Source organism: Hyla sarda, chromosome 2 (assembly GCF_029499605.1).
Source record: "Hyla sarda isolate aHylSar1 chromosome 2, aHylSar1.hap1, whole genome shotgun sequence".
In the NCBI taxonomy this organism is placed as follows: Eukaryota; Metazoa; Chordata; class Amphibia; order Anura; family Hylidae; genus Hyla; species Hyla sarda.
Genome location: NC_079190.1, coordinates 101,455,946 through 101,482,643, shown reverse-complemented (window position 1 = coordinate 101,482,643; position 26,698 = coordinate 101,455,946). Strand labels below are relative to the sequence as shown.

The following is a 26,698-nucleotide window of genomic DNA, read 5'->3' as shown; positions in this document are numbered from 1 at the left end:
TTGTCAGTACATTCAACTATGTAAAGACGAAAGAATTTCATGCGATTAGTTCATTGAATCAGATCTAGGATGTGTTATCTTAGTGTTCCCTTTATGTTTTTGAGCAGTGTATATTCATGTGCGGAGATTCAATAAACCCTTTTTAATTGACCAGATGGTTGCGCTCAACAGTGCCCATGACCCCCGCTGATACTTCCTGCCTTCATGGAGCCCGCAACAAATATTGCACTGGTAGAATTGCTACACCGTGCCCGGCCTTTCAAGTGTCCAGGTTTGGTGACTAAATGACTTTAGTTGGTGACAACAGATTGTGCTGTTAACCATCTCTCAATGTCGTTGTCTTTTCAGCGCAGTCCCATGGTTAGAGGAAATGCGTTTGTATTACACGACATATGCAGCATAACAAGCCTGTGATAAATATCAGGAATAATAGAGGTTTCTATTCCCTGGAGCTGCAGCAGATACAAATCAATTAGATGTTGGGCTGTGGAGGCTGTAAGCCCGGACAGCTGCAGGCTCGGATACATTTGGCTCTGTGGGTTCCCTCTGTGTATCCCTCAGCAACCTCCATCCAGGAATGAAAGCCCAGTGTCTTTTGTGATGGGAAGGCTGGCTGATGTCTGAAGCGTTTGTGACATTGCATCATTACGAAGCAGATTATCAGATAGATGATAGGTTTCTACCAATCTATACAGTCATCTCTCAAGCTTTGAATACAGGTACCTGAATTGTATGTCATAACGATTGTGTAGCCCCTTGGCAGAAGCACATTCCATATCTATTTCTTATGATGTTAATATTATTAAAATTAATAGTCATTGCAGCTATACATTGATGTATTTTTACTTCCAAACTTCAATGAAGATGTTATCATTGCCTGTATGTGGACCTTTTTTCCCTTATAGAAAGGAAAACCTAGGGAAATGCAAAGACAACACTACAATGAAAGGCAGACCTAAATGACTCCTAACGTAAAGACGGTGTCGTAACAAGACAAATCAATAATAACCTATGAAAGCAAAAGTAAAAAAAAAAAAATGTCTGAAGAGAACCTGTCATTACTTTAAAGGAAAGGGGTCACCAGTTTACCCACACTAAACCCAAAACACCGGGTTATAGTGCGGGTGAACAGGAGACCGATGCAGGCTCTCTGACCAATATATATACCTGTAGTCCAGCACCCGGTCCCTCTGAAGATCGGCTTCTTTCTGCGCTGATTTGCGTGCTGGAGGCAGGCCCGCCGTCTGGATTTGAACATTCATGGTCGCTGGTCATCTAAGCTCTTGTGCCTACTGAGCGCTCACTTGACCAGCAACCATGAATGTTCAAATTTAGCTGTTGGGCCCACAATTCAGAGCAGAAAGAAGAGGATCTTCAGAGGGATCGGGTGCCAGATTGCAGGTATGGATATTAGTCTGAGAGCCCGCATTGGTCTGTATCATACCTTTTTTTTTTTTCTTGCTCACATAGTGCAATCTCCCAGCAGGAGAAAGTGGGCGTTTCCCAGCAGGCATGACATGACATCACTGAAGCCTGCTGGGGAACCATTTCCAGCCTCACATGGTTGCAGTGCTGTGATGAATTGAATATCTCAGGCTCTATGCAGCTTTCAGTAAGGCTCTATGCAGGTTTTAGTGAGGCTCTGTGCAGCTGTCCATCAAGCTCAGTGCATAGAAAATCACTTCCTGAGTTTGGTCTCTTGCCAGGCCGGGAGGAGACCAAACTCACTGTATTAATTGCAGCAGGGAACAGAACAGAGCCACCTAGTGGCTTTTTTTCTATTACATTTTAACATTTAAAAGCATGGGAAAGGGAAAGTGTCTGCTAATTACACAAGGAACACTATATTAAACGTTTTATTTGATGACAGATACTCTTTAAACTGCAAAAAAAAAATGGGCTGAATTTTTGCTCCCCTTGGCACAGAGGTGCATCTGTATATGTAGCATTAGGCACTGGAGTGTTTGTCTAGTGCATAATGTAAATGTTAAAAAGCTTGTACCTAGGTTTTATGTGAGTATTATCCCTTTCATGCTGCCCGAACCACCAGTCATCAAGGCAGTACCTGACACTTTCTCCATGTCCCACAGGCCTTGAATGAAAGATCTCTCTGTCTATTGGCATAAGAAGCGATCGATCAGTCCACGCTGGCGGAGCAGGCAGAATCCTCTAGGAAAAGCCCAGATGACTCGCTGTTCAGGCAGCATGAAAGTGATGTCAGCTTCCTTTTAAGGGTCTATTCACACGGCAGAATTTCCACTTACGCAAGCGGAAATTCAGAAGTGTGAATGGGAGTGCGGAATCCCATAGAAGTCTATGGGCTTTAATTTGAGGCGGAATTCCGCAAGTGGAAATTCTGCCGTGTAAATAGACCCTAAGGGTCAATGCTCAAGTGCCTTCTGTTATGTAGTTGTGCCTTATACACAGAGTGCTACCTTGCTTCATTGCTGATATTACTGTTCTTTCACTTCTAAGCGTTCTTATTGTCAATTTTACTTCCTGTCCCTGCAATGTTCAGCAAGTGATTCTGGCAGGATATCCGTATTTACGTTGAGATATAAGTAGGCTTTCTTTCTTTAGTTCCTGACTAGGCAGGAAACCCCAAATAAGAGCCACTTTAGCATTTATTACAGGCATGTTGCCTTTCATGCGAGAAGAATACGGAGGTGTCTGCTGAAGATACGAGAGGAGAAGCTCCTACTTCTATAGAGTTTTATATAAGTGCGCCCTACACCGGCACAAGAGTCGCAATAACAAGCAGGGGGGCTACAGAGAGTTAAAAAAAGGTATTTACCTGCTGAAGGGATTCTGGAGAAGCTGCGGGGAATACCATGGAGCTGGGCAGAATATTCAAATGCTCCTGATGCTAAAGGGAATGTTATAGTAGAGAATTATTCATTACAGCCCAATAATGTATTCACAGAAGGTACCTGCAGCTGCTCTACTAGTTACTAATTTACATACATTTTTAGATGCTGTATAGAAGAAATGTACTGCCATCCTTTTATACACAGCCCAGACAGCATTCTTTGCCGACGTGGACTTGGTCCTTCCACTCTGCACTATACCTTGACAATTCCCAATTCCTATGATAAGTCAAAATCCTGTGATCGGCCAACGTATGAGCCAACCCTACCCAGCAGAAATGCTCCATGTGTAATAGGGCCTTTAAGGTTTGCCAGATTTATTAAATAGCATGCACCACAATGATTAATCTGGTGTATTTATAGACTAAGTTTACACTGTTTAAGAATTAGGCAATTTTAGTCTATCTGGGCCAATGTATGTCTCTCTGGTGGAGTAGCATTAAAGGGGTACTCTGGTAGAAAACTTTTTTTTTTGTTTTAAATCAACTGGTGCCAGAAAGTTAAACAGATTTGTAAATTACTTCTATTAAAAATGCTTAATCCTTCCAATACTTATTAGCAGCTGTATACTACAGAGGAAATTCTTAGCCAGGATGCAGCCTTAGCCAATCATAGCTCACCTCACACTGAACTGCTATGGGCTGTGTGTAGCAGAGTGAGGAAGTTCTCCCCTGTATGGTTTCAGATGATGTCATGCCTGCTGGGGAACGCCCCTTCCAAGTCTTTGAATCTGGGGGAGACTGAGCAGAAAATACAGAGCAATATCAAGGTAGAAAACAAAAAAATTATAAAAATAAAGACAGGTGGGGCGGGGGTTTATCATGATGGCGTAGTGAACTGGGAGGATTATAACATTTTACAAGATCAGGACAGGTACTCTTTAAGTCCAAAGTAGGCACACTTGGTAATGGAAGCGTACTCAAGGCACCATGTTAATCGTGACAAAAATGTAAATTCTGCCGTGTTGTAGGACTAGGAGTACATGAGAATCCAATGTGTCATTCTTTAATAAAGCTTTTAACTGAGCTTGAGGTCCATTATGTTCTTTAGTGTTTACCCAGTTGAAAGGAGATATGTATGACTTGGAGAGGTGGGATCTGTTGAAGGGATGCTCCTCCAGGCTGAATCATCTTCTGGCTGGCGTCTATAGGCCTCACTTTTAGTATTCTTTGATAATAGACAGATGCCAAGTCCGTGGTTGGTCAGTGAGTAACTCTTTACAATCCTTACTCAGAAACGTCCCGTGCCTCATTATTTAGACTAGTCTCCCAGCCTGCGTCGTCTTCTGGTGCTGTGACTCATGTCTTCCCACTCACTTGTATTAGGGCTGCTTTTAGTCTAAAGTTGCGTTTTTGGGATGGCAGATTGATCTGTTTGTGACGCTATTAATCCCCCCCCCCCCCATCCCCAGATGTTCTTTCTTTCAGTGATGTGTTAACCTCAAGAGGATCCACATATTGCATCTACTATTATGTTTTTATTTATGCATTGGGTAAGACTAAGCTGACCGTAGACAAGTGTTTCCCAACCAGGGAGCCTCCAGCTGTTTCAACACTACAACTCCCAGCATGCCCAGACAGCTGTTGGCACCCTTAACTTAATATTTGGTTGCACACCCTTTGGAAAAAATAACTAAAATCAGTAGATTCCTATAACCATCAATAAGCTTCTTACACCTCTCAGCCGGAATGTTGGACCATTCTTCCTTTGCAAACTGCTCCCGGTCTCTCTTATTTCTTATTGGAAGGGCGCCTTTTCCCAACAGCAATTTTAAGATCTCTCCACAATAGTGCTGGGCGGTATACCGGTTTATACCGAATACCGAAATTTTTGTACTGCACGATATGAATTTTTTTCATACCACAATACTGGTTGGGCCCCTCCCCCTCAGGAATGAATGAATTATCAACCCAGTGCTGCGCGGTCCCCACATTGGGGAACTAATCATATATGATCCGCAAGCGCAGTTCTGCTTCAAACCCCCCCCCCCCCAATTATCAGCCCAGCGCTGCACTGTCCCCATCAGGGAACTAATCACATGTCACCCGCAAGCTCTGCCCTCCTCCTCTTCCTGTTTGTTGCGGGCCGCCAGCGCAGGAACTCTGTACTGTACGCTGTATCCCTATGCCCGGGCTGCAAAAGGTAAAACAAAATAAACTTTAACTCACTTTCCCCCGTTGGAGAGTCGTCAGCCGATCAGCGGCCGCAGCCATGTTCCACCTCGGCCGGTGATAGGTTGAGCACACTGTCATGTAAGAAGCCGGCTTCTTACATGACAGTGCGCTCAACCTATCACCGGCCGAGGCGGAACATCGCTGCGGCCGCTGAAAGGCTGACGGCTCTCCAACGTTCCCGTTCCCAGGAAGCAGGTGAGGCCGGCACCGGACTAATGGTAGATGAGTTAAAGTTTATTTTGTTTATCTTTTGCAACCCGGGCATAGGGATACAGCGTACAGTACAGAGTTCCGGCGCCGAAGGCATGCAACAAAAAAGAGGACAAGGAAGGCAGCGCTTGCGGATGGCAATGTGATTAGTTCCCTGATGGGGACAGCACAGCACTGGGCTGATAATTCATTGGGCGGGGGGGGACACAGCGCTCGCGGGTCACATGATTTGAGGTGGGGGAGAAATACCATTATATACCGTGGAGCCGCCATAAGTTACAAAAATACCGTGATACACATTTTTCGGCATACCGCCCAGCTCTACTCCACAGGTGTTCAATGGGATTTAGATCTGGACTCATTGCTGGCCACTTCAGAACTCTCCAGCGCTTTGTTGCCATCCATTTCTGGCTGCTTTTTTATGTATGTTTGGGGTCATTGTCCTGCTGGAAGACCCAAGATCTTGGACGCAAACCCAGCTTTCTGACACTGGGCTGTACAGTGTGACCCAAAATTCATTGTTAATCCTCAGATTTCATGATGCCATGAACACATTCAAGGCACCCAGTGCCAGAGGCAGCAAAACAACCTCAAAACATAATTGACCCTCCACCATATTTCACTGTAGGTACTGTGTTCTTTTCTTTGTAGGCCTCATTCTGTTTTCGGTAAACAGTAGAATCATGTGCTTTACCAAAAAGCTCTATCTTTGTTTCATCTGTCCACAAGACATTTTCCAAGAAGGATTTTGGCTTACTCAAGTTCATTTTGGCAAAATGTAGTCTTGCTTTTTTATGTCTCTGTGTCAGCAGTGGGGTCCTCCTGGGTCTCCTGCCATAGCGTTTCATTTCATTTAAATGTCAACTGATAGTTCGCGCTGTCACTGATGCTCCCTGAGCCTGCAGGACAGCTTGAATATCTTGTTTGGGGCTGCTTATCCACAATCTGGACTATCCTGCGTTGACACCTTTCATCAATTTTTCTCTTCCGTCCACACCCAGGGAGATTAGCTACAGTGCCATGGGTTACAAACTTCTTGATAATGTTGTGCACTGTAGACAAAGGCAAATCTAGAACTCTGGAGATGGACTTGTAACCTTGAGATTTTTGATATTTTTCCACAATTTTGGTTCTCAAGTCCTCAGACAGTTCTCTTCTCTTTCTGTTGTCCATGCTTAGTGTGGCACACACAGACACCCAATGCAAAGACTAAGTGAACTTCTCTCCTTTTTATCTGCTTTCAGGTGTGATTTTTATATTGCCCACCCCTGTTACTTGCCCCGGGTGAGTTTAAAGGAGCATCATATGCTTGAAACAATCTTATTTTTCTACAATTTTGAAAGGGTGTCGTTAATTTTGTCCAGCCCATTTTTGGAGTTTGGTGACATTATGTCCAATTTACTTTTTTTCCTCCCTTTTTTGGTTTAGTTCCAATACATACAAAGGGAATAAACGTGTATAGCAAAACATGTGCTACTGCAATCCTTCTGTGAGAATTACTTTCTTGAAAAATTTCAGGGGTGCCAACATTTATGGCCATGACTGTAGCTCCACAATGTGAAACTTTTCCTGTGTTTTGCACAAAAATTTAGGTCGATGTGCAAAAATCTGTTTTTTCGTATGCCTGTTTTTTGGTGTGAGCATTAGAAATGTATTTTTGCATAAAAGCCCTAGGGCAGCAAACATTTAAACACTAAAAGGGATACTCCGCCCCTAGACATCTTATCCCCTTTCCAAAGGGAGCGTAGCCGTGATGTCACAAGCTGGCATGGCCATGACGTCACGAGCCTACAGCTCTGCACCCGATAGTTTAAACGAATGCTGGGTGCAACAGGGAGATTGCGAGGGTCCCCGGTGGCCGGACCCCCGCGATCAGACATCTTATCCCCTATCCTTTGGATAGGGGATAAGATGTGTGGTACCCGGGTGGTGTAGTGCAGGTAGTAGTAGGGGCAGGTAGTATAATCCCTTGTAGTGTTCGTGACGCCAGGATATGGTTGTTTGGTGTAGGGCACCGCCGTCAACCAACCCAGAAACGGCATATATTAAATGAGAATCCAAAGCAGGTTTTGATGCACTTGGAACTTTATTGAAGAGGGCAGTATAAAATTTCGTACAGATAGCCAACTTCCACAGAGGCGACTGGGATACAGGGAACCTCTCAGGCTTGCTTGTACTTGTAGTGGTGGTAATAATAAGGATGCAGGCCACTGTGCTACTGTTATGACTTTGTTAGGGACAGTAGAGACTTGACTTGTAGACTTAGATGAGACTTACAGATTAGATGTGGCTGCAGACTTGTAGGCTTTGGTCTAGCTGGACTGAACTTGTACAGGACTGGTGATTGCTTTACTGTCCAGGAACTAAGAGCAGGAACCAAAAGGAGCTAGAACTAAAGAGACCTTGTGTGGAGACTACAGCCCTTTATATTTCAGGGGGGCTGGACTAAAGCCCATTGGTAGCTGGTTGCCTGTGGTTACCTGCGCCTCTGGAACTCTGGGTATCAGTGATCACATGACCATATCACATGACCTTAGGAAGGTCCTATGCATTTTAAACATCCTAATAACCTTTGCACATTGCTTCTGTACTGGAACACAACAGATGTCTAGGGGTGGAGTACCCCATTAACTCCTTAAGGACTTAGCACGTATGAGTACCTCCTAAGTCCGGTCCCTTTCTATAACGCGGGGTCCCGGCGGGATGGTCCCGGCGCCTATTCACAGCCGGGACCCGCAGCTAATAGCACGCGGCCGCGATCGGCCACGCGCTATTAACCCTTCCAATGCGGCGCTCAAAGCTGAGCGCCGCATCGAAAGTGAAAGTAAATGCTTCCCGGCTGCTCAGTCGGGCTGATCGGGGTCATTGGGATAAAATCGCGATGCCCCGATCAGCTACCCAGAGAGAAAAAGGTCCCTACCTTCTTCTGTCGGCATCCCGGCTCTGAATGATTGCTCCATGCCTGAGTTACAGGCTGGAGCAATCAACTGCCGATTACACAGCTTGTTGCCATGCAACATCAAGGCAACAATCTGTGTATGCAATCAGCCATTGCAAGGTCATAGGTCCCTATAGGAGCTATGAGCTCGCCAAAATAAAGTGTAAAAAAAAAAGTTAACCCTTTCAGGTATTCCCTTCTAAATTAAAAGTTGAAATCGCCCGGCATTTCCTAGTAACAAAATAAAACAGAGTAAATAAAAATGAACATGTGGTATCACTGCGTGCGGAAATGTCCGAATTATAAAAATATACCCCTTTTAAAACCGCACGTTCAATGGCATACGCGCAAAAAAATTCCAAAGTCCAAAATAGCGCATTTTTGGTCACTTTTTATACCACAGAAAAGGGAATAAAAAGTGATCAAAAAGTCTGATCAGAACAAACATGGTACTGCTAAAAACTTCAGATCACGGCGCAAAAAATGAGCCCTCATAGCGCCCTGAACACAAAAAAATAAAAAAAAGTTATAGGGCTCAGAAAATGACAATTTTAAACGTATAACTTTTCCTGCATGTATTTATGATTTTTTTCTGAAGTAATAGAAAAGCAAACCTATACAAGTAGGGTATCATTTTAACCGTATGGACCTACAGAATACGGCTCCGCCTCTAAAACTCACTACACGCATAGGGCTGCCGCCGGAAAGCCCTGTGTGTATAGTGAGCAAGGAATACGCAGCGTATTTCCCACTGCTGCCGAAAATTTTGCGTTGCGTATACGCCATGTGGGAACGCACCCTAATACAGATTTTTAGGTGCAAAATTGAAAAGGTTATGAGTTTTTTAAAGGCAAGGAGGAAAAAACCAAAATGCTAAAACGTGAAATTGCTCAGTCCTTAAAGGGGTAGTCCAGTGGTGAAAAACTTAGATAGCGGGTGTCGACCCCCTCAATACATCTCTATGGCAGAGCCGGACATTGCCGAAGGCAGCGCTTCGGCTCTGCCATAGAGTTGTATTGAGGGGGCGTGTCGGCCGCCGCCTCGTGCGGAGGTCGACACGCCCCCTTCCCGCGGGCTGTCGGGGCTCCGTACAGGAGATCGCAGGGGGCCCCAGCGGTCGGACCCCCACCCCCCCCCCCGATCTGCAACTTATCCCCTATCCTTAGGATCGGGGATAAGTTGCTCACCACTGAGTCACCACTGGACTACTCCTTTAAGTGGTTAAAGAAGCACTCTGTGCTGTTTCTTTGGCCATATCATGCGCTCACATCCCTAGTCCTACAGCACAGCTGTATCTATGCATTTCATTACTTTAATGTGGTCATGTGATCACCAGTTTGACTCACAGAAAGTTACATAGTTTAAAGCGTACCCGTCAGATCCAAAAAAAAAGAAAAATTTTTTTTTAAAGATATCACTCAGTACCTAGTCCTGACCATGTACATCTAATTTTTGTGTCTAGCACCTTTATTTATTTTTTTATTACACTATTCATTTAGCTCACTATTCTGAATTCCTCTCAAAGGGAAGGTGGTGGCCTCACTGTGCAGGTCTCCGCCCCCTCCCTCAATATGCCGTATGCTCACATCTCCCCTAGCATTAGTAAAACTACAACTCCCAGCTTGTCGTCACTGACAGTAGCGGGACACAAGCTGACAGTGGGAGGATTTTTCCTCCAGCTGTGAACCCTGCGCTTACAGCTGTCAATCAAGGAAGTGTGTCCATGACATAGGTGATGATGCATGGACACAGCAGGACTAGTATGTGTCCAAGCAGGCGGGGGGAGTTGTTTGATTGGCTTTTTCAGTATGAAATGCTGAAAATTTTCTAATGAAAGTCATTGCAAAACCTATTGGATTTGCATGTTTTACAACATATACACAAAAAATAGATGAGTGGAAAATATGGTCCCACCAACCAACAAACTTAGATGTAGTGTTACCTATAACAATGTACCCCAAAATGTCGCTTTACAACATATCAAAAGTTTTTGTATCTGACAGTGCCCATTTAAGTAGAAGTCCTGGGTCATCTGACTTACGGTGATCTACAGGATGACATCATCAGTTCCCTTCCTGCTAGTTTCCAAACCCCTCCCTACCCAGATCTGTATACTGCTGCAATCTCTACGGGATCAGGATAATATATAGTTCATATACACCTCTCCTGAGACTTTCTTTACACATTACATTTCTTGTTGCTTTTTTTTTTTTTTTTCCCCCAGTAATTTTTATTTTTTATTTTATTTTGTGCAATAGCTAAAGACTAGTCCTTCATTAAACACCTCTGTTGTGATTATAGGTCAAATTACTTTCATCTCATAGCAATATTTCTATTAAAATGTGCACTTTAAATTAGGAAACCCATCAAAATTACATATAGTGTGAACTGACGCCAACTAACGTATGAGTCTCAGCTGTTTATGCTTCTGGTTGCTGAAATTTAGCTAGGTAATTGGGTTGGTCTCATTAGGTAATTTATTGTGATTGTTCTCCACCTCTCTCTGCAAAGCCAGTGGATTCATGGGAGATGTAGGCAGCACAGGCTCTGAATCTGACTCCACCCTGAATGAGCCTGCCACATTTGCTGAAACAGGAAAGCACAAGGCATGCACAAGAGCCTTTAGCTTATTCTCTGATACTAGCACCATATAAGCAGAACATTTTCTACAGTGCTTCTATGGACACTTTAAGGCCACATGTTTCTGATACCTCATCAGTACATAAGAAATAGAAAACTGATTTTTACTTCCTGCATCTACATGTGTCTGCTGCCTTCTACATTGAAATAGGTGAAAGGTGTAAAAATCCACAGTGGTGTTTGCTGTAGAAAATTCACAGCAGGTAGTAAACTTTGCTTTGCTTTTTTCTGCTCTGTATAAAAATAGGATTTGCAAAATCCCATTCACATGGGTTGTGGTATCCTGACCCATGGATGTGGTCACATTTTACTGTACCCTTGCGCTTTGTGCTCCATTAACATTAAATAAGTTCTTAATTCCCCTGATGATTACAGGATGCATAGACCATGCTGGAGGCGGAGAAACCCGCAGTAGCCTGGATGGGATTCAGTTTCTATCCCCCTTTCTATTCTGCACATTGCTCATCCCTGTGTGTAGCAGATTAGTGGCATACTTCTAGTGTGGAGGAAGTGAGAGCTGGTTACTCAGTGCGTAGTTATAATACGATCATATTCCCCCCACTTATCTGTGTTTTTGTATGATAAAACGCTCAGGAAACAGGAAACGGTGTAGCACCCAGTTACAATTCACTTGCTCATTTACTGTTCGAGATCATTTGTAGGGCAACTGAATCATTGCGCGTTACAATGTATTATCAAACGGACTTTGTCATGTAAATAATTAAATGATGTATTCGCTTTGGAAATTCTTTTTACTGAGTCTTCTGGGATGTGCACATAGGCGAGATAGGGAACAGAAATCACCCTTTATGTCATGAAACATTGACTCTGTATACAGCGATTCAAGGGTTATCAATGATGTCTATCAGAGGTTAACCTAGTGCCCTGGACCAAAGGGTTGTATCTGCTAGTTTAACCCTTACTTGTAGACAAACTCTTCTCGCTCATGACACATGATCCTTAAATATTCTTCACGCTGTAGCTCTTCCCTGAGAAGCCTCTACGTTTGCACATCCTGAGCATTCTGCTTCATGAATAGAATGCAAAACTGCAAGTACTAAAGTGACACAAGTGATGAGAGAGAACACGTATGAAACATAACTATGCGTATTAAGAATATTATGGAACCAAGTCCAATAGTAGGAAGTACCATATATACTTTAGTATAAGCCGACCCGAATAGAAGCCGAGGCCCCTAATTTCACCCCCAATACCCAGGAAAAGTTATTGACTCGACTATAAGCCTAGGGTGGGAAATACATCATTCCCCCCCCCCTGTCATTAACACCCCCCATCGTCATCACCACCCCCGTCGTCGTCATCACCACCCCCGTCGTCGTCATCACCACCCCCGTCGTCGTCATCACCACCCCCGTCGTCGTCATCACCACCCACGTCGTCGTCATCACCACCCCCGTCGTCGTCACCACCACCCCCGTCGTCGTCATCACCCCCCCCTTCATCATCAACGCCTGTCAATCCCTTCATCAGTGGTCTTCAACCGGCCGACCTCCAGATGTTGCAAAACAACAACTCCCAGCAAGCCCGGACAGCCATCGGCTTTCCGGGCATGCTGGGTATTGTTGTTTTGAAACATCTGGAGGTCCACAGGTTGAAGACTACTGCGGCCTTCGTCATCATCCAGACCCCCCTTTAGTTTTCTAGTCACCTCCCCATGGTGGGAAGGAAGGGTGAGCTGGTCCGGGCCATCTATGCTGCAGGGACTGTCCGGTGGGGAGGGTTAGTCGTTCCGGGCTGTCCATTTTCACCGAGAGGCCCTCTTCTCCGGTCCGGGCCGGCGCCGGACTAGTGACGTTGCCTTGACGACGAGGCACAGGGACGTTCATGCGCAGGGACGTCTGCTGACCCTTCCTTCCCACCGAGGGGAGGTGAGTAGAAAACTAAAGGGGGGGTCTGGATGACGACGAAGGCCGCTGTGGTCTCAAACCTGCGGACCTCCAGATGTTTCAAAACTATAACTCCCAGCATGCCCGGACAGCCATCATCTGCCCGGGCACGCTGGGAGTTGTAGTTTTGCAACATCTGGAGGTCCGCAGGTTGAAGACCACTGAGAAGGGATTGACAGGCGGAGAGTTCACTCGAGTATAAGCCGAGGGGGGCGTTTTCAGCACGAAAAGTTGTGCTGAAAAACTCTGCTTATACTCGAGTATATACGGTATATCAAAATAGGTGAACATTTCTATGTATTGTTGACTAAAAGGGAAACTGTCATGTGAAAGATCGCTGATGCAGTTTCATAGCGATGGAATAGAAAAATAAGGAGACCTCTGTTGTGTTTTTCTGTGGCATCTGTACTTTACAAATATATATATATATATATATATATATATATATATATATATATATATATATATTTATTTTGTCCTGCCATCTAAAGAGTCAAAGAGGCGTGGCCGGGGCTGAAATCCTGTGCAGATGCTATTTATTTAGATTGTGGTGGGATGGTCAGAGTCAGTGCAGCTGCGCCACACTCCGGATAAATGGAGCCTACACAGGACTTCAGCCTGTCAATCATAGATGGAGGGGTGAGGAGAGGCGATGAAGCTCCAGCAAACTCAATAAAGGTCCCCTTACTCGCTGTGCTACTATTGCTATGAAACTGCAGTTTAAGGACAACAATAAATAAAGCGTTGTTATTATTATAACAACGTCAGCAGAGAGAACTGTGCTCGTGATGTCATCAGAGAGAATTGCAAAAAGAAAATAATTTCCTCTGTAGTATTCAGCAGCTAATAAGTACAGGAAGGATTAAGATATTTTAATGGAAGTAATTTACAAATCTGTTTAACTTTCTGGCACCAGTTGATTTAAAAGAAAAAAGGTTTTCACCGGAGTACCCCTTTAAGGCTGTTTACATGGCAGAAATTCGGCATAGATTCCTGAATTTCGCGTCTGCATTAAAGGGGTACTCCGGTGAAAACCTTTTTTTTTTTTTTTAAATCAACTGGTGCCAGAAAGTTAAACAGATTTGTAAATTACTTCTATTAAAAAATCTTAATCCTTTCCGTACTTATTAGCTGCTGAATACTACAGTGGAAATTATTTTCCATTTGAAACACAGAGCTGTCTGCTGACATCATGACCACAGTGCTCTCTGCTGACATCTCTGTCTATTTTAGGAACTGTCCAGGGTAAAAGGAAATCCCCATAGCAAACATATGCTGTTCTGGACAGTTCATAAAATGGACAGAGATGTCAGCAGAGAGCACTGTGGTCGTGATGTCAGCATAGAGCTCTGTGTTTCAAAAAGAAAAGAATTTTCTGCTGTAGTATTCAGCAGCTAATAAGTACAGGAAGGATTAAGATTTTTTTTATAGAAGTAATTTACAAATCTGTTTAACTTTCTGGCACCAGTTGATTTAAAAAAAAAGTTTTTCACTGGATTACCCCTTTAATTTGGCCAGAATTCCGCATCTTTCAATAATTTGTGGTACCTATGCAACATTTTTGGGGCATTTGTGCAGATTTTTTATGCAGAAATCCATGCACCATTCTTTCGTGGAAACTTAGCCTCATAGTGGTTTTCCACATGACAATTAAAAAAGTATGTTTCCTAGATTAAAGTTATGTATATTGTTCTAGTTTATTAAGAAAGCATATAATGGATAGTATGAGCCCACTCCAGCAGTGCTTGTTCATATCATACTGTGCATTGTATTTATCACCTTGTGCATGAGTGTTCAGCCCCCCACCCCAAATGCCCAGAGATCAGAGGATATGCCCTCGGGCTGCATATTTATTGGGGTATTTAGAGACGCCGTCGCTCCGTCTTTCATCATGTCGTCCTAGGGGTTTACATTCTCATTGATTTGAATGTGGTGTTACGTCTGCTATGGTAATCTCTGATTTGTATTCTATCCATATGCTTGTTTTTTCTCATGTGGTTGATGGGTATTGTACATTGATATCTCATTTACCTTCATTCTGTGCCTTTCTTTACAGGAGATATTACACAGAAGGGCTATGAAAAGAAAAGGGCAAAACTACTGGGTCCTTATATTCCTCAAACACAAGGTAAAGCTACAAATCCTTTTTGTTTTATATACAAATTGGTCAATGTTTTATTCACCTCTGAGTAGTAATAAAGTATTTCACCTGAACCCCCATAGAAAGCTGGGCAAGAGGCTCACTGTACATGTACTGTTTTATTATGGCTGTGTGTAAAGCCTTATTTGCATTGAGTTGCTTCATGCATAGGAAGCAGCCATAGGACATCCAGGTAGCTGCTTCTAAATGTTCTTCTCCTTTTACTTCTCTTTAAACGTGTACAGTATCTGGACTACACAACACCATCTGTACCTCTGGTTGTTATGAGGAGCAGTAATATAGTGTTGTGTGTGTTGACATGCACAGTGTTGCACCAATACAAACTTCTTATCAGAGACCCCAGCTTTACATGCTATTTATAGTATTGGAACAATTGGACCACCCCAGACATGACAAAAACCTCTGCATCTGAGTACTTAAGCCCCGGAAACATGCACACAGTAATGTCGCTGTGCAGGATTTACCTGTAATGTCACAGTACAGGGATAATAATCTCAGTGATGTCACAGTACGGGTATAATAATCTCAGTGATGTCACAGTACAGGGATAATACACTGTGATGTCACAGTACAGGGATAATATACACAGTGATGTCACAGTACAGGGTTAATACACAGTGATGTCACAGTACAGGGTTAATACACAGTGATGTCACAGTACAGGGATAATACACAGTGATGTCACAGTACAGGGATAATATACCCAGTGATGTCACAGTACAGGGATAATATACACAGTGATGTCACAGTACAGGGATAATACACAGTGATGTCACAGTACAGGGATAATACACAGTGATGTCACAGTACAGGGATAATACACAGTGATGTCACAGTACAGGGATAATATACACAGTGATGTCACAGTACAGGGATAATACACACAGTGATGTCACAGTACAGGGTTAATACACAGTGATGTCACAGTACAGAGTTAATACACAGTGATGTCACAGTACAGGGATAATACAGAGTGATGTCACAGTACAGGGATAATATACCCAGTGATGTCACAGTACAGGGATAATATACACAGTGATGTCACAGTACAGGGATAATACACAGTGATGTCACAGTACAGGGATAATACACAGTGATGTCACAGTACAGGGATAATATACACAGTGATGTCACAGTACAGGGATAATATACACAGTGATGTCACAGTACAGGGATAATACACACAGTGATGTCACAGTACAGGCATAATACACACAGTGATGTCACAGTACAGGGATAATACACACAGTGATGTCACAGTACAGGGATAATACACACAGTGATGTCACAGTACAGGGATAATACACACAGTGATGTCACAGTACAGGGATAATACACACAGTGATGTCACAGTACAGGGATAATACACACAGTGATGTCACAGTACAGGGATAATACACTGTGATGTCACAGTACAGGGATAATATACACAGTGATGTCACAGTACAGGGTTAATACACAGTGATGTCACAGTACAGGGTTAATACACAGTGATGTCACAGTACAGGGATAATACAGAGTGATGTCACAGTACAGGGATAGTATACCCAGTGATGTCACAGTACAGGGATAATTTACACAGTGATGTCACAGTACAGGGATAATACACAGTGATGTCACAGTACAGGTATAATACACACAGTGATGTCACAGTACAGGGATAATACACACAGTGATGTCACAGTACAGGGATAATACACACAGTGATGTCACAGTACAGGGATAATACACACAGTGATGTCACAGTACAGGGATAATACACACAGTGATGTCACAGTACAGGGATAATACACACAGTGATGTCACAGTACAGGGATAATACACACAGTGATGTCACAGTACAGGGATAATACACACAGCGATGTCACAGTACAGGGATAATACACACAGTGATGTCACAGTACAGGGATAATAAACAGTGATGTCACAGTACAGGGATAATACACACAGTGATGTCACAGTACAGGGATAATACACACAGTGATGTCACAGTACAGGGATAATACAGACAGTGATGTCACAGTGCAGGGATAATACACACAGGGATGTCACAGTGCAGGGATAATACACACAGTGATGTCACAGTGCAGGGATAATACACACAGTGATGTCACAGTGCAGGGATAATACACACAGTGATGTCACAGTACAGGGATAATAACCAAAGTGATGTCACAGTACAGAGATAATAACCTTAGTCAGGGGTCGAGTTCTGGGGAAAAAAGTGTGTGAACTCTTCCACTCAATGGCTTGTCCTTAAGGACTCCTGCTAATGGGAATGATGTTTCTGCTGTGGAAAAAGTGCAGGAACTCAGTTCCCACACATTTCTGCAGGACTTGAGCCCTGACTTTAGTGATGTCACAGTACAGGGATAATAACCACAATTAGGTCATAATCAAAAGATACTTAATGCTGTGATGTTACAGTAATAGGGGATGATGACTACAGTGATGTCACAGTACAAGGATAATACAGTGATGTCACAGTACAAGGAGAATACAGTGATGTCACAGTACAAGGAGAATACAGTGATGTCACAGTACAAGGAGAATACAGTGATGTCACAGTACAAGGAGAATACAGTGATGTCACAGTACAAGGAGAATACAGTGATGTCACAGTACAAGGAGAATACAGTGATGTCATGATACAGGGCTAGCAAATGCAGTTATGTCAGGGCACAGGGATTATAACCAAAGTGATGTCACAGTAAATGAGATATGAACTGCAGTAATGTCACAGTACAAGTATAATAAATACTGTGATGTCACGGCACAGAAATACTAAATACATTTACACAGTGCAGTCACAATACAGGAATAAAAAATACATTTACAGTCCCATAATCTAGAGATAAATCTTTACAGCATTCACCGTAGGGTTTATCCAAACTTTATTTTAGTTTAGTTCAGATACATAATATAGGGATTCCTGGCCTTGAAAAAGCTTCAGCTGTGACATGAAATGGTCGTCGACTTGATATTCCTCAAATAATCCTTATTTTATGTATCTGCACTGAACAGAAATAAAGCTTGGATAAACCATTATGGTGAGTGCATGAAGATTTTCTTCATTTATAGGATTGTGCTACGTTCTACCTTCTTTAAAGGGGTACTCCGCCCCTAGACATCTTATCTCCTATCCAAAGGATAGGGGATAAGATGTCAGATCGCTGGGGTCCCGCTGCTGTGGACCCTGGGGATCGCTGCTGCAGCACCCCGCTATCATTACTGCGCAGAGCGAGATCGCTCTGCACGTAATGACGGGCAATACAGGGGCCGGAGCATCGTTACGTCACGGCTCCGCCCCTCGTGACGTCACGGCCCGCCCCGTCAATACAAGTCTATGGGAGGGGGCGTGGCGGTCGTCACGCCCCCTGCCATAGACTTGCATTAAGGGGACGGGCCGTGATGTCATGAGGGGCGGAGCCATGATGTCACGCTGCTCCGGCCCCTGTATCGCCCGTCATTACGCACAGAGCGAACTCGCTCTATGCAGTAATGCTAGCGGGGTGCTGCAGCAGCGATCCCAGAGGTCCCCAGCAGCGGGACCGCGGCGATCTGACATCTTATCCCCTATCCTTTGGATAGGGGATAAGATGCCAGGGGCGGAGTACCCCTTTAAAAGGGTACTTTGCTTGATTATTTTTTCTTTATTTAAATCAACTGGTGCCAGAAAGTTAAACAGATTTGTAAATTACCGTACTTCTATTTAGAAATCATAATCCTCCCAGTACTAATCAGCTGCTGTATGTTCCAGAGGAAGTCCTTTTCTTTTTGAATTTCCTTCCTGTCTGACCACAATGCTCTTTGCTGACACCTCTGTCCATGTCAGGAACTGTCCAGAACAGGATAGGTTTGCTATGGGGATTTGCTCCTACTCTGGGCAGTTCCTGATATGGACAGAGGTGTCAGCAAAGAGTGTGTCAGACAGAAAAGAAATAAAAAAAATTAAAAAAAAATTCCTGTGGAGCATACGGCAGCTGATAAGTACTGGAAGGATTAAGATTTCTAAATAGAAGTAATTTACAAATCTGTTTAACTTTCTGGCACCAGTTGATTTAAAGAGTACCTTTCTTCCTGCTGCACAGAGGCCATTGAGCCTTTTCTGTCCCTAGTTGTCGCTGCAACCTCTGCACTCCCTGCATTTTATTTATGGTGTTGGAGAGAAATGAAGCTTTACGCATTATTATTATTTTCACACAGGCTCAAATCGCAGAATAATTTTTACAGTTATTTTTAGTTTGTATTGAATTTTAGTTTTTAGCTGCTATTTTTATATTGGGATTAATATATATATTTTACTGTATATTAAATTAATTAGGGGAGTACAAGGGCCCTGTGCATTCCCTATTTAATTCATTTTATATTCTATATTAATAAATACAAATTAATCTAAACCAGATATCTTTGACCTTTGAGCCCCATTTTCTTTTAATACATTGTTCCTATTTTTTACACCGTGGGTATAGGTGTTTGTTGGGTCGCTCGGGTCTTTAGTGACGGTCAGATAGACAGGAGCCTCTCCATTGTGTTTATATAATTTACAAATCTGTTTAACTTTCTGGCACCAGTTGATTTAAAGAGTACCTTTCTTCCTGCTGCACAGAGGCCATTGAGCCTTTTCTGTCCCTAGTTGTCGCTGCAACCTCTGCACTCCCTGCATTTTATTTATGGTGTTGGAGAGAAATGAAGCTTTACGCATTATTATTATTTTTGTTATGATTATTTGTAATATTATTCTGACACACACTGAGTAAATTCAACTAGGAATTTTCTCACTGAATTTTTTCCAGTGGATCCACTCTGCCTGGGATCAGCGCTTATTTATCGCAGACTATAACCGTGGAGATAAGCGGCAGACATAACAGTCCCATTGACTAATGGACTTTTCCAAGCAGATTATGCCTGAAAAATGAGCATGTTCATTCTTTTGTCTGAATCCGGATGTGACAAAAGTTCCGCTTTCATAGTGTGCACTAACCAGTAGGAAGCCATTGAGATCAATTGGATTCATATTGGAATTCATATTTTTATAATTATAATAATCATAATTTGTGTTATTGTTATTATTAAAAATAATAATAAAAATAATAAAATATTAATATTATTATTATTAGTAATAATAATTATTCTTGTTATTATTATTATCATCTTCTTGAATTTGGCGCTCCTGGATACAGTGTAATGTGGTGCCCATAGTTTCCCTTTTCTAAAAGAAATGTTCACATGGTGGATTAACACAGTGCTATTACTTGTAAAGTACAGTGCTCCCTCAAGTTACAATATTAATCGGTTCCAGGATGGCCATTGTATGTTGAAACCATTGTATGTTGAGACCATAACTCTATGGAAACCTGGTAATTGGTTCTGAAAAATGTCATCCAAAAATAGGAAAAAGTGAGGATTAAAGAAAAATAAGTAGATAACTAATATAGATAAAGCAAATCCTTACATATAAAAGTAAGAAAGATCTGCTGGGAGCTGTAATCACTGTCTATGTCAGTGTTTCCCAACCATGGTGCCTCCAGCTGTTGCAAAACTACAGCTCCCAGCATGCCCGGACAGCCTTTGGCTGTCCGGGCATGCTGGGAGTTGTAGTTTTGCAACAGCTGGAGGCCCCCTCGTTGGGAAACACTGGTCTATGTAGAGGACAGGAGCTTCTTCAGGGTCAGGTACAGTAAACAACATCCTAAAAAGTTAAAATGGAGCCGCCTTTACTGCAGCTAACCATGGCATAGGTTAAAAGTAGTACAGAACATGTAATACCTCCCTGTACTGTAGGGGGCGCTACCAGACAGTCAGTCAGTTCATGCACTTCAGTAATACAGGGGTTTTACCAGTGAATGTCCATTCTGATTGGTCTGTTCTTCCAGCCATTGACACATTTCACAGATTCCATAGCATTGGATGTTGAGTCTGGTTTCAAGTTACAATGGTCCAGAAAAGACCATTGTATGTTGAAACTATTATATGTTGAGGCCATTGTAAGTTGAGGGTTCACTGTATTTTTAGTTTTGGAATGGCCCTTCACTTCCATAATTCAGCTTTTTTGTTACAACAAACCTTGGCATAGAGCCAGTAGCAAGAGTACAGATATTCTACTGACATTGTTAACCCTTACACTGTAGTCATACTGCTAGTAGTGTTCTAGATATAGTATTAAACATCATTGCATAAACTGCAAATTAACTCTTCAATGGCTTTAAAGGGGTACTCCCCTGGAAAAAAAATTATTTATTTTTTAATCAACTGGTGCCAGACAGTTAAACAGATTTGTATATGACTTCTATTTAAAAATCCTAATCCTTCCAGTACTTATCAGCTGCTATATGCTCCACAGGAAGTTATTTTCTTTTTTAACTTATTTTCTGTCTGACCACGGTGCTCTCTGCTGACACCTCTGTCCATTTTAGGAACTGTCCGGAGCAGGATAGGTTTGCTATGGGGATTCGCTCCTACTCTGGACAGTTCCTAAAATGGACAGAGGTGTCAGCAGAGAGCACTGTGGTCAGTCAGAAAGGAAATTCAAAAACAAAAGCACTTCCTGTGGAGCATACAGCAGCTGATAAGTACTGGAAGGATTAATGTTTTTAAATAGAAGTAATTTACAAATCTGTTTAACTTTCTGACACCGGTTGATTTAAAAATAAAAAAAAAAGAATGTTTTCCAGTGGAGTACCCCTTTAAACATTGGATTCTTAGTACATTATAGATCATTATTTGTACATTAGTTCGGCATCAATGCTCATTGACAGGAATAATGGGACTCATAGCCACGTTAAGATGGCCGTAGGCATAAAGATTTGGCCAGGGCATATTTTTTGTATGGGCGCGGCTTACGCAAAAAAGACCACAATAGCAACTACCTATAGAACATATGTTGTTCTCTATGATATATTGCACAATTTATTGCCACTAGTGCAGTGTTTCCCAAACAGGGTGATTCCAGCTATTGCAAAACTACAATTTCCAGCATGCCCGGATAGCCTTCGGCTATCCGGGCATGCTGGAAGTTGTAGTTTTGCAACAGCTGGAGGCACTCTGGTTGGGAAACACTGCACTAGAGTAATAGCACTGTGTCTGATCTGATCCCATTGTCCCTGTGCTTAGAATTGCATCCGGTCCATAGTCAGGAGCAATTCTATTGTTATTCTATCAATACGCCTTTAGTGTCATGTGGTGACAATATGGTTTCTGGAAATGCTTGAATTCAGAATGTAAGCTTAGAGCATTTGCTTGTTAAAGGGGCTCAATAATAGATTTGCATATGTATTTACATGTGACACAAGCTAAATGTTTTATAGCTAAAGGCTGAGAATATGTAAGGAACAGACATTTGTCATTCTAGAACTTGCATGTGTGGTGTCCCAGTACTGCATTCTATACGGTACTTGTTTATTTATGGGTCCCCATAGCCAGAGTCCCTAGGACGTAGGGATTCCAATTAATCCAGTCTACCCCTAGTCACCTCTATTCTAGTATATAATTAGTAATTTATGCATAGGTTAATGTAAATAGTATAATATATGTAAATAAATGGTTAATTACTTGTTTCTATGGCGTTGCAGGGCCTTCGGGTCATGTGATGCGTTCCAAGCCTCACTCTGGATGCGTTCCAGGCCTCACTTTGGTATTTCTAGCCTCGTTTTGGTATTATTATGTGTATAGGAAGTCAGATGATCACCCAGAAGCCTGTGTGACGGTGAGTGACATCTGACCTTGGACCTATCAAATTAGGCTCCGCCCCCTGTCCATATAAGGGATGCGGCAGCCATTTTAGGTCTCTTGCTCCTGTGCTCTTGATGAGAGAAGACCTGTACAGCAGTAATCGCAGTGAGTTAGGCCTGAGCCTTGCGGCAATGGCTGAACAATTATAGTTATAGAGTGTATCAATCCCCAAACACTCTGCGGGACTACCGGACCTAATCTACCCTTAAATCCGGACGGATCCACGCACCAATTACCTTTATTTTATTAACCTGCAAAAGACGCAAGGTCCACAGCAACTGTCAGTCATTGAAGTCTATAGAAGTGTATTACAGAGACTGTTAATGTATTCTGAATGTACCGCAAGTTCAAGAGTAAAGTTTACTTCAGTTCAAGTTTAACTCCAGTGTGGACCTTCAGTCATTATCTGCATACGCCTGTCGTTTCTGGCAAGGGCGGCGATAGGCCGAAGCTATACCTCAATAATACCAGCCCTCACCCTGGCGTCACGAGTGACAGGGTTAATATTAACCCCTCATATACCATTACCATACTGCCACTACCATACACCCCCCCAAGGGCTACCACACATGTATATACTGAGCTTTACTGTTTACTGTTTCATTGCTATAATTTTATTTATTTATTTTTTACGGAAATGAAACCAGTTCCATTGTATAGATATGCACCAATCACACAGGCCATAATGTCCTTGTTATTCTTTACCAGTCCATTAAAGGATCTCTATAAATGTCCAGGTATCTCTAGTCATTTTGGTTACTTCCCTTCAGCTAATTCAGCATATGGTCCATCCTTCCCCTCTCACCAACCTATTTAATTGCCTAAAAATTATTCATTAACTATATATACAGCAGTTTCCCCTCTTTTATTGTCACTTACATGCATGAAGTGAGGGAATGACATAATACCCTCTGTCTCAAATCCCTCACTGAAAGCAGCCCCCACCCTCCCAAGAGACTTAGACCATGTGTTTTCTTCTCTGCACTGAAGGCTCATGCTCTCTTTAGTTCTGAGAACTGAGAAGTGTGTGCAGCTTTAACCAATCAGACAATGAACCTCTCTCTGCTTCTCAATGCAGGAGTGTGGGGACTGCTCTCAGAGAGTGAGCTGACTGGCAGAGCAGAGCTGCAATGATTTCTCGGAGATGTAGGTATGGAGAGGGAAGGATGGCAAAGAATATCAAGCAGGAAAGATTTGCAACAGTTGCATATAAATGAGCCTGCAAGGGCCCAAATTCCCGGTAAAAATGTATCAAAGAATCAACTCGAAATACCTAATTCTCGATGTTGAGAGGGGGAAAAACCTTATAAAACATAGCTTTTAATATAATACTCTAAAATGCACCACACCTTGTGATAAAGAATAAGTGCCCAAATAGTAAAGCAACACAGATAGCAGTTACCACACGTAATGTGGATTTACGATAAAGGAGAAGCATAACTATTGCCAAAGACCACCCAACGCGTTTCTGCCACTACGTGGCTTCCTCAGGGGAAATGTATACAGTATGCAATAGATAATAATACTGCTATATGACAGAATTTCAATAGAGTATAAAACGAAATAGTTTGATTCATAGGGAAACACCCGATACACAGTGTATATCCCTTAATTATTTTAGCTCATCCAATAGGGAAACACCCGATATATAGTGTAAATCCCTATTGCCATAGTGTGGCTTATCATAACAGGAGGTCAGTCATCCTTCAGGGCAACCTAGAGAAAAGACACATATTCACAGTTTCCAAGTGTTTGCCCGGATACCTATAATGAAGATACAAGGTCCCAATCAATATGGGAGATGCTAGTACCTGCAATACAAGCAGTGCGCATCGCACCAGCTATCATACTCACACTCCTGTAGCCACACGTCCGGTTAGTGGTTCTCAGATGAGCGCACTAAACCCGCGTTGGCGGGGAGCCGTCTGTCTCTGACGGCTGCTTAGCGCTCACTGAGACCATGCCGGCATCTGTCGTCATATCCTGTTTCCGTCCGGCGCCGCGTCATTACGCAACGCCCTCTCTGACGACTACAGAGGGCGTTGCTGAATCTGACAGCGGCGTCCGTAGTAACGGAAGCAGTGTATAATACACTATTATACACTGCTTCCGTTACTACGGACGCCGCTGTCAGATTCAGCAACGCCCTCTGTAGTCGTCAGAGAGGGCGTTGCGTAATGACGCGGCGCCGGCCGGAAACAGGATATGACGACAGATGCCGGCATGGTCTCAGTGAGCGCTAAGCAGCCGTCAGAGACAGACGGCTCCCCGCCAACGCGGGTTTAGTGCGCTCATCTGAGAACCACTAACCGGACGTGTGGCTACAGGAGTGTGAGTATGATAGCTGGTGCGATGCGCACTGCTTGTATTGCAGGTACTAGCATCTCCCATATTGATTGGGACCTTGTATCTTCATTATAGGTATCCGGGCAAACACTTGGAAACTGTGAATATGTGTCTTTTCTCTAGGTTGCCCTGAAGGATGACTGACCTCCTGTTATGATAAGCCACACTATGGCAATAGGGATTTACACTATATATCGGGTGTTTCCCTATTGGATGAGCTAAAATAATTAAGGGATATACACTGTGTATCGGGTGTTTCCCTATGAATCAAACTATTTCGTTTTATACTCTATTGAAATTCTGTCATATAGCAGTATTACTATCTATTGCATACTGTATACATTTCCCCTGAGGAAGCCACGTAGTGGCAGAAACGCGTTGGGTGGTCTTTGGCAATAGTTATGCTTCTCCTTTATCGTAAATCCACATTACGTGTGGTAACTGCTATCTGTGTTGCTTTACTATTTGGGCACTTATTCTTTATCACAAGGTGTGGTGCATTTTAGAGTATTATATTAAAAGCTATGTTTTATAAGGTTTTTCCCCCTCTCAACATCGAGAATTAGGTATTTCGAGTTGATTCTTTGATAAAGAATATCAAGCAGCCAGAGAACCCCTGGAGCCATGTATATCAGGAAGGATAGGGAACATATCAAGGTAGTATGGTGACTTTGAAGCTTTATATATAGATAGATAGATAGATAGATAGATAGTCTGGTAGTGCTCATCAGTACTTTCCACCAGCTGCTTGCTCTCTTTTGCACATTCAGCATTCTTATTTATATAGCAATGAAATACAGAACTGCTGTCCGCAGCTTCTAGCAAGAAAACTATAGACAAGTCCTAGGTTATTTTTTATTATTGCAGGACTTGTGGGGGAAAGTCACTCCCAACAGTGATCTACATCAGTCCAAAAGTTCCTGTTTTAAATACCCACATCTGTCACTGGGCTGTATAGCTGTGTCATTTTATGACTACTCAAACACTTACATGTTCTTCTTGTGGTCGAACCCAATGTTAACAAAAGTACAGGAACGCTTGTAGCTGTAGTCATGGATATCTGCTTTCAAGGACTGGATTGCTATAAAGGGTATATGACAAAGTGTGAGCACAAGGGGGTCATTTATTAAAGTTGGCGTAAGAGGAGTTTCCTATAGCAGTCACCCGGATTCCAGATGTCATGTTTCCCTTCCAATAGAGAGAACGTCAATAAACTCCAGTTATTCTTGGAGAGGCTTTATTTTGCTCTATATGATCCTTGCAGTGTAAATGCTACCTCAACCATGGAGCCCCGCTATGATTGACAGCCACACTTACAGCTGAGATCAGATTAACTTCCCAACCTGAACCTTTCTGCACCACAAACAAAGGTGTTCCTAATCAAAGGGTTGTCTTATTTAGAAGATCTGTTTTTGTATTATCTGTTGAAGAATTCTGATTTAATAAAGAGGTGATCTTCTGTTCAGAAAAAGAGTTTCTCTTACCTGGAAGGACCTAGTATGTCCCTGCGTTATATAAACAGTCCATAGTTTATAAAAGGAACCGTGCAATGCTTAATTTTACCTGTGGTGGCAGTGCAGGGAAGCTGAACACTTATTTTTGGCTCCCCCCATAGATTCAGTGTTCTAAGAAGTGGGATGTGCTTTAATCAGCCTGTTGTTGTAGGACACATCCAGCAAAAGGGGAAAAGGGGCACACACACACACACACACACACACACACAC

At 42.7% G+C, this 26,698-nt stretch overlaps 1 protein-coding gene across 2 annotated transcripts in view; it reads left to right on the top strand.

The window, feature by feature from the left end:
* Positions 1-26,698, top strand: part of DIP2B (disco interacting protein 2 homolog B) — a 249,899-nt gene that overhangs the window by 92,782 nt on the left and 130,419 nt on the right. For both annotated transcript variants that reach the window (XM_056562713.1, XM_056562712.1), the window contains exon 2: positions 14,793-14,864. In XM_056562713.1, the coding sequence (XP_056418688.1) occupies positions 14,793-14,864 (72 nt within the window). The remainder of the gene's footprint in view (positions 1-14,792; positions 14,865-26,698) is intronic.